The 9,429-nt window shown below is 35.3% G+C and overlaps 1 protein-coding gene across 44 annotated transcripts in view; it reads right to left on the reverse strand.

Moving 5' to 3' along the window:
* LOC106879514 (ralBP1-associated Eps domain-containing protein 1) overlaps positions 1-9,429 on the reverse strand; it is a 137,892-nt gene that overhangs the window by 127,912 nt on the left and 551 nt on the right. For 23 of the 44 annotated variants that reach the window (XM_089346927.1, XM_089346956.1, XM_089346960.1 and 20 more), the window contains one exon: positions 8,527-8,684. In XM_089346927.1, the coding sequence (XP_089203053.1) occupies positions 8,527-8,676 (150 nt within the window). In that variant the 5' untranslated portion in view covers positions 8,677-8,684. Of the gene's footprint in view, positions 1-8,526; positions 9,108-9,429 lie in introns of those variants that run through there. The other 21 variants (XM_089346959.1, XM_089346957.1, XM_089346952.1 and 18 more) reach the window with 1 other exon arrangement.

The following is a 9,429-nucleotide window of genomic DNA, read 5'->3' on the forward strand; positions in this document are numbered from 1 at the left end:
TATCCAATCTATTCAATTGAGATTAACCAATGCAGCAAAACCCAATTGTTAGCAACTGTTGAACCAAATCTCTACCACTATTTATGTTAATATGTTACCCCACTAATAATTTATCCATCTTAATTAAATCAGGACTGTATTAAAAACAAAATTAAAAAGAAAAGAAAACTACTTTGGTTTAACATATGATGGTTAAGAGTAAAATGGCTGAGTGAATAAGGCTTTAGGTTACCAGCTTCTGGGTCATCATTGTTATCTGCATCATTTTAACAGGCACTGTTCTATGCTTGCACAGAGCAGACAGAACTTGTTAAGGCAGGTTTTCTATGGCTAGATGCTCTTCTACCACCAACCCTCACCCATTTCCAAGCAAGGTAATATTTGCTCCCCCATCTCTGAACATTTTTTCAGAGAAGATTGGATATTAAGTGACACCATTTGTACAACAATGATGTTCATTTATAAGTATTGCATGATGTCAAGACATGGAGAGAAACACACACACACACACAAAATATATACACAAGATGAGCTTCTTTTAATTTTTATCAACCAATTCTACTCACAAGCTTTGGTCAAGCCAAGGCTATAAGTAGAAGACACTTGTCCAAGGTACCACACAGTGAATCCAAGACCATGTGGTTGGGAAGTGACCATAACCACATGGCTACATCAGTACCAGTCCCTAAGTTCATATCCACTAAATTTTTTCACTGAACCACAACACATTCTACGTGCCTCAATTCACTGAGCTGTGGTGTTAGAAAACTGTCATTAACTCTTTAGCATTCAAACTGGCCATATCCAGCCTAAATATTCTACTTGTATTATGTTCAGACCAGATAGAGCTGGCTTCTCACATGTACCATTCTAAAAATAAACAATTACATCATAAATATCTTGAAGCTACAAGATAATGAATACTAGCTTTAAAACAATGCGACTAAATAAGCATTACATTTGACAAAGTAATCTGAATGCTAAAGGGTTAATGAATGTTACCTGCAATACACCAGTGTCTTATCTATGAGATTAACCTTTCATCTCCAAAATATATCAGAATCTGAAACCAGATAATGATTCTATGAATATTTGTGAATCATGGAGATATTTATTATTCAATTATTATCAAATAAGTGGATGTGATGTAGAAAAAAAAATGGAAGAATGCTATGAATGCTTTAACATAGTGTCTACTTTTTTTTTTTAATCAGCTTTTGAAAAATGTGATTTCATCATGAACAATGTGTATACCATGTATATCATCAGATAGCATTCACTTTGCCATGTTCACTTGGTTTGGATGGGATTTATTGAGAGAGATTTTCTATAGTCAAATGCCTTTACTGCCACCAATACTCACTTGTATTCAAGCAAAGTAATATTTCCCATGACCAGACATGCTTTTCACAGAAGGCTGGAAATTAACAATATTGCTTGTATAACAGTGATCTTTGTTTACAACCATTACATGATGTTAAGACAAGGATATTTTATTTTGGTTGAATCAGTCTCTTGCTATTCTGAGTTTTGCTTATTTATGAGTGCACAAGCTGCACCCACAGATGAAGCTCAGAGTAGCAAGAAATTGATTTAAACCAAATAAAATATTAATCTTTACTGTAGTATCAAATACTCTTCTTTTCCAACACTAAATCAGCACTAAACATGCAAACACACACAGAGAGGCTTCTTTCAGATTATGTTTACCAAATCTGCCCACAGGACTCAGGGTTATAGTAGAAACCACTTGCTCAAGGTACTGTTCAGTAGGACCAAACCTGAGACCACATGGTTGAGAAGCTTATTCAAAAAATTGATTCTAAATATTTAAAGTGTTATTCACTTGTTACTTATGCCACATTCTGAGGTGTCTCACACCTACCAAAACATTACCAAGTCCCACTCACACACAGCTTGAGAAATACTGCCTTAACTAACCCTTTAGCATTCAGATGATTCTGTCAAATGTAATGTTCATTTATTCATATTATTTTGAATTAATCATGCATTATATCATAGCAATGAGATTTCAGTGATGTGATTGTTTACTGTTAGAATGACATTGTAAGGCAGTGAGAGAGGTCTGATCTGGCCAGTTAGAGTATTTGAGCCAGATATGGTCAGTTTAAATACTAAAGGGTTAAGGTAATTATTATTAACTTTCTACCTTCTGATTACAATTCCTAGCAAGGTTACCTTTACCTTTTATTTGAGTGCAATATAGTATATAAGGTTTATTCTAGGTTGGACCAATCAGCCATATGTCTCAGGTATAGTGGCTTTGCAATACAAGATAAGAAACATTTTCAAATGTATAAAAAGAATAAGTACAGAGCAGTCTTATTCTATTGGGAAGTCAAGACATGAAAAGTTGTGGAATTTCAAATCCACCCAACCCATGCTAGCATGGAAAGCAAATGTTAAATTAATGATGGCACAGGTGTGGTTAAGTTTGCTTCCCAATGACATGGTTTCAGGTTCAGTCCTAGAGCATGGCACCTTGGGCAAATGTTTCCAATAGCCCCAGGCTAACCAAAGCCTTGTGAGTAAATTTGGTAGATAGAAACTGAAAGAAGCCCATTGGCGTATGAGTGGCTGTGTGGTAAGTAGCTTGCTTACCAACCACATGGTTCTGGGTTCGGTTCCACTTCGTGGCACCTTGGGCAAGTGTCTTCTACTATAGCCTCAGGTCGACCAAAGCCTTGTGAGTGGATTTGGTAGACGGAAACTGAAAGAAGCTCATCGTATATATGTGTACATATATATGTGTGTGTGTGTGTGTGTGTGTGTCTGTCTCTCTGTCCCCCCAACATCACTTGACAACCAATGTTGGTGCATTTACATCTCCACAACATAGTGGTTCGGCAAAAGAGACCGATAGAATAAGTACTAGGCTTACAAAGAATAAGTCCTGGGGTCGATTTGCTCAACTAAAGGCAGTGCTCCAGCATGGCCACAGTCAAATCACTGAAACAAATAAAAGAGTATATATGTATATGTGTGTATGTTTGTGTCTTATCTTGATATCATGTGAGAGTTGTAAATGAGTGTTACTGTAATACAAGTATGGTAATTCATTTCCAATATTCTGTGGAAGCATATATAACCATGGGGGAATTTTACTTTGCTTGGAAACAAGTGAGGGCTGGCAACAGGAAGAGCATCTGTGGCCAAAGAAAATCTGCCTCAATAATCTCCATCTGAGCCATGCATGCATGGAAAAGTGGATATTAAAACAATGATGATGATATCTACTCAGCCATATCATTGCTATTTTCTTATGGCCTAATGTGATAAGAGGAGGCGCAATGGCCCAGTGGTTAGGGCAGCAGACTCACGGTTTCGATTCCCAGACCGGGCATGATGAGTGTTTATTGAGCGAAAACACCTAAAGCTCCATGAGGCTCCGGCAGGGGATGGTGGCGAACCCTGCTGTACTCTTTCACCACAACTTTCTCTCACTCTTATTCCTGTTTCTGTTGTGCCTGTAATTCAAAGGGCCAGCCTTGTCACACTGTGTCACGCTGAATATCTCCGAGAACTACATTAAGGGTACACGTGTCTGTGGAGTGCTCAGCCACTTGCACGTTAATTTCACACGCAGGCTGTTCTGTTGATCGGATCAACTGGAACCCTCGACGTTGTAAGCGACGGAGTGCCAACAACAAATGTGATAAGAATTGAGAAGGGGATTTCAGCTGTCAACCAAATAGAAATATTTTAATAAAAACAATACAATATTTTAATGGAAGTTGAGTAACAGTGTGAAAGGGAGGAAAAAAAAAAAACATTGTTTTGCAGTAACTAAGTCACTATGAACCAGACTAATTAGTTTCAATACTGACATTAACGTTATTTAATGCAGGGACCATTAAAAGACTAACTACAAATAAGTGCAGTGAGAAAAAGAACGAAAAAAAATTAACTTCAGACAGGTTTTAGCCTTATTTTGACCTCCTTGGTAAAGTATAGCTTTCATCATACATGCTGGAGCAGTGAGAGAAAAAAAATTATATGTATATTTATTAGTAGTTAATTTGTTTCACTCTTTTTATGCTCCATGTTTTAACCATGTTAACACTTATGTTTGTTTTTCATGCAAATGGCATTTAAGAATCCTTAGTTTCAAATTTACATGTATTTTTTTGCTGTTTCAACTTTAAAAAACTGTCTATACAATGCAATATTTCAGAAGACTTATTCTTAAAAGAAAATACTTTCAATGTTAAAACTATGGTTAAACCAAGGACAATACTTAGAAATATAAACAGGTGTCTAAGTTTACAAGAAAAAGTTTCACTTATTTCTATTAATGTACATACACACAAAAGAATGAATTACAGTTCCATGAAATAATAAATGGTTTCTTAGATTATCATAAAGTCTCAGATGATTCAGAGGAGACTGAAATCTGAATATGGCAGCATTTATTTATTTCCAGGGTAAGGACAGAGTTTGAAGTAAAAATCTTTCACAAGCATAATTATTTCTTTATGTAAGCACAAGGCTTCAAATTAGACAAAGGACAAATGAGGCTGTATCATAAATTCGTATCCCAAAAGCCAGAAAATGGCTTTCACAATCTTCTACAAAGCTCAAAGAACAATCCACACTTGAATACTGGTTACATATCGGGGATGACACAGCTAAGATAGATACATAAACACCCTAGACTACATAAAAAGTCACTCACATCCAATTGGCAAAGTTTCACTCACTGAAATGCTACAACCACCAGTTATTCCTTCTGCTTGCTCTCTTCCAAGGTTACTACAATAACTCCTGCTCCTCTGATCCTACATACAACTTTCCAACCAACCCACTCTCAACTCGTCATACCTACTGTGCCTCCTAACTCAAACCTCTTTACTAAAGATTTTTCTCCAATCCTTTCTCCCTTGGATTTCAGCAAATCTTGCTGAAATTCCTTCTTTGACTATATTTTCCCCAAAGAAAAAACAATCATCAGAATCTCAAACTGATCGTCCACTCGGTCAACTCTAGGGTCTGCAAAAGCCATGAAAACTGCCCTCCTTGAACTAAATAAAAAATATGTGAAACTAGATAAAATGAGATCTAAGAGAAAGGAACAAAAATATTTTTTCTGACATTAGCACAATGTAAGAATTGATTCAGACAACTGCAAGTATATTATTGTATTATTGTTGGATGGGATGGGAGGAGTCATCATTTGATCCACACTACAGGGATAAAGGGCAAATTTGGCCTTTCATTGTGACTCATCAAAATTTGCATGGCGCACTAATGTGTCTTGTTATTCCATAGCCATGATAATGACTATTATAATACTTTTGTCGGTGACAGATTAACTACACACACATACAAAAAACTAATATTGTTACACTGACATATTAAGATAGTTAAAAAAAAAAATCAGTCTTCTTTTGAGCAGACAGAATACAATGTACATTTCAGAAAGAGGAAATGGGGTGTGACAGTAAGTCTTTCCCCGATTAGCGACGTAAATAAAGTGAAATAGCAACTGTAGCAAACAAACAAGACTAGCTTACCAACTTAAGTTTCACATCGCTTGCATGATACAATCAAAAGGTGTATTATATAAAAGACGTATTCTGTAGCACAAATGAAGCGCTTTCAGGAATATCTCTTACAGTAATTTACTCGTGTATAAGTCGCACTAATTTATCTTTTTTAACTTAAAAAAAATGGAATGCGACTTATACACGAGGAAAAGCTATAAAGCATTGAGGGGAGGTGGTGCACCAAGATTTTAGACTAAATTACGAGTGTGACTTAGACACAGTAAATACTGTAGATATTTGGAAACAATCATCCGATAGCAAGCCATGGTTCAGGTACAAGTGTGATAGATTTTCAGGACTGAACAAACAGCAGCCGTTCAGATCCCACTGAAACTATTTGTGCTTTTATGCTATTAAGAACCTAGTTAGAAGGGTTGGCACAAGATCAATTTCTATATTTGATTGAATTCAACAACACAGAGGAAACTGAGCATTTGAACTCAAACACGAAGTAAGAGTCAGTACTCTCTTAACTCATCCATCCTTCTTAAATACGATTATCAAATTATGTTTGTACAAATGAAACAACGCGCTTGAGGGGGTGAAACCAACGAGAAAGCGTTTACGTGACAGTAAGATCTGCCAAATTTAGCAGACAAATCTCCCTCAAATAGCACCCAATATTTTAAAGAAGATATTGGACAATGTTATTGATACATAACACAAAAAGATGGGACGGCTTCGATCATAGGTGTACTTGACGGGAGTTGACTTGGGGCAAAATATATCAATAACGAGCCCAAGAGATTTTACGTAGTCGCCCGGCCTACAAGAAATAACAGCCAAATGTCCTTACCTCTCACACTCCACCGACTCAAGAACATTTTAGATAATGTATTCCTACACACCCATAAAAAAAGACGAGATGTCACAGCTGAACTACCTTCATTATGAGTTAACTTCTCTAGAAAAAAATATATATATATACGTACGCACGCACACATACTTGTCGCTGAAATATATTCTCTTTGAGAAGTTCAATATATTCGAGTAACGATAATGATATCGTATGCACGAATTTATTTATTAGAAAAATTGAGATGATAACGCATCTTAATGCACACACAACCCTATAATCAGATGTGTGCTTCAATTGCTCTGTAATGTAATGCGTGCTTGTAGGCCAAAAATAACATAGATGCAGTTTAAATGGTTTAAAACCGAATAGCATGATTGGACGTATAAAATGCCATTTAGCACAGGAGGTTATATCTACATGTATGAGTGCGTTATATACACACACACACACACACACAAAGACCGATGTTGCCTAGCAGAACGAAACTTCGAAGTCGCTCACCACTCTTCTTGCAAAAGTGTATGTACTCAACAAAAAGTACCGAGTAATTCTTCAGTTTAATGTAAAATTGTTATGATAACTAGATATAAAAACAAACATTGCTCTCCTCACACACGCACACACACACACACATATATATATATATATATATGTTCCATTATTGGTGCGATCAACATAAAAAGCACTCGAAAATACACGACACGCTTGTCCGACCATTGTATTATCAGAGGCAATGAAACTAATAAGTTGCATTTAAATCCTCTGTACGTGGATGGATGGAGGGATGGATTTAGCCACAAGACCAAAACGAGAACAAGAATATGTGAAAGTGGTGTAAATTATGTCAATGAGTATCAAGTGTCAAATGGAAAAAGAAAAAAACATTGCTGATGGCCGTAGCAAAAAGGACAAATGTTTGTCCATTTATCTATAGAACATGAAAAAAAAAAAAAAACAACACTGGCATAATAATAAATAATGATATGAAAAGCAACCGAGCAGAGATGGTGTGAGCTAAAGAAAAATAAACTGATGGGGCTGTAGCAGTGATGTGTGATTCAGTGTAATTGTAGTGTATTGATGTTTGCGACTAATTTACTAATCGCGGTGTTTCTTTGAAAGCAATGCTGCTACCTTTTGTTATTTTAGTGGATGATGTAGTTTATGTAAAGTGTGTACGTCACTTCGACTGTAAACTAGACTCTGTCAAGAGAATTATCATTTCTTGAGATTATATAGATGTAAAGCACGAATATATTTATAGACATGCACATGAATTTATATCTATACATACACAAATTTATATATAGAAGATATATACACACGTGAAATAATACAAATACACACTCGAATTTATATATAGATGTATATATACACGCAGGCATATATATATGTATATATGCACAAAAATCAATTATGGGGAACGGCAGGTTTCTTTCTGTTTTTTGCACTAATGATAGAAGGGAGTGTGACAGGAAGTAACATTAGGAAGTATTTTAAACGGAGAAAAAATCTGGTGTAGTTGAGGAAGGAAAGGGGGGGGGGGATAATAATTACCAGGAAAGGATACACTGCACTGTTACAAATTATGTGTTATATATATATATATATATATATATATATATATGACACGTATGTTTATGCGTGTGTGTGTAAGAGAGCGAATAAGACATGTAAATAAATGGCTTGAGGTAAGGTATTCCTAATTGAAAAATACAATGAAATAACGATTGTCAGGTGATAGATAAGACGATAACATTCATAGCTTGGAAGAATATTATAAAATAGCCTTTTGTAGCCAGGAATATTGGAATTAGTCAATAGAAAAAGTTGTAGAATCGTAACGAAACATTTATCCTTCATGGCAAGGAAAAAACAACGATAGCTGAGTAAATTATACAAGAGATTGTAACAAATCGACAGGAATTTTCAAACAAGTTAATGTCTCTGGTATTGTAGATGAAGATTGTCAAAAAGAATAGTGTTTAGATAATGAAAATAAAGCGGATAAAAATAGTGGAGGCTTCTTTACATTCTTTGAAGTGACAATTTGGAAGCAAAAAAGATGCACACATCGAAAGAAGTGAACGTGCTTCAAAATAAAGACACCATAAGGGAAAGTATGATTAGATCAAGTTAAGGTTTAATATATGTTCTTACCTGTTGGAGAACTTCTTGGTTAAGTCCTGACAACCTAAACAAATCCAATGCTTTGGAGCCGGTTACTCTTCCAGACCCTTCGACATCGCAGTTCTGGAAAAGTTCACCGTAATATCTCTGTTCTTGCTCACACAGCTTTAAACCTTCCATTGTTGAATCTAGAAAAGGAGGACAGATTCTCCGTATTTATTCCGGTGCTGAAACAGTAATGGTCCGGTTGACAAATAATACAACTTGGTGTCCAACATATAAAACGATTAATTCTAAAACAGATAGCAATGACTAGCTGACAGCAGTTAGTTATAAGATAAGCGAATTATGTTCATGTCAATATGCTATATCATGTCTTATCACATTAATAAACATATGACAGCAGATTTCGAAACTATCTGTACAGATGGACAATGTCGGTAGCTAGTCATGACTTTTACAGTGAAGTGTAAAGGCGGCCGAAACACGAGAGGTGGCTTACTGAAGAAATATTCACTACAGGCCGCACCATCTTGAATAGGAAACTACCCGGATGATGTGCCCCGACATGACGCACTACCATCCGAGCTTCCTCGCCTGGTTCTTTCGACAAATTTATCTCGAGAAAAATAAATAAAGAAGTGAATAAAAAATAATAACCCATCAAATAAATGTTTTTATTAAATATAATTTAAAAAACTATCATTTGAATTCTTAAAATCTTTGAAGTAGAATTATTTAATTTTTATTTAGTTTCTTTTTAAAAGTTGTAAAGCCAGATTTAATAATAATCGAATATTTATAACAAAATTAATTTTTCTGCGGATATATTTTTAATAAAACGAGCTAATCTTTGAGAACTATTTAATTATATTACAGAAAAATAAAAACATCCGTAAGAATTCACTAAATAAATGAAATAAAATACTTTAC

Source organism: Octopus bimaculoides, chromosome 2, assembly GCF_046866305.1.
Source record: "Octopus bimaculoides isolate indiv1 chromosome 2, ASM4686630v1, whole genome shotgun sequence".
NCBI classification, from domain to species: domain Eukaryota; kingdom Metazoa; phylum Mollusca; class Cephalopoda; order Octopoda; family Octopodidae; genus Octopus; species Octopus bimaculoides.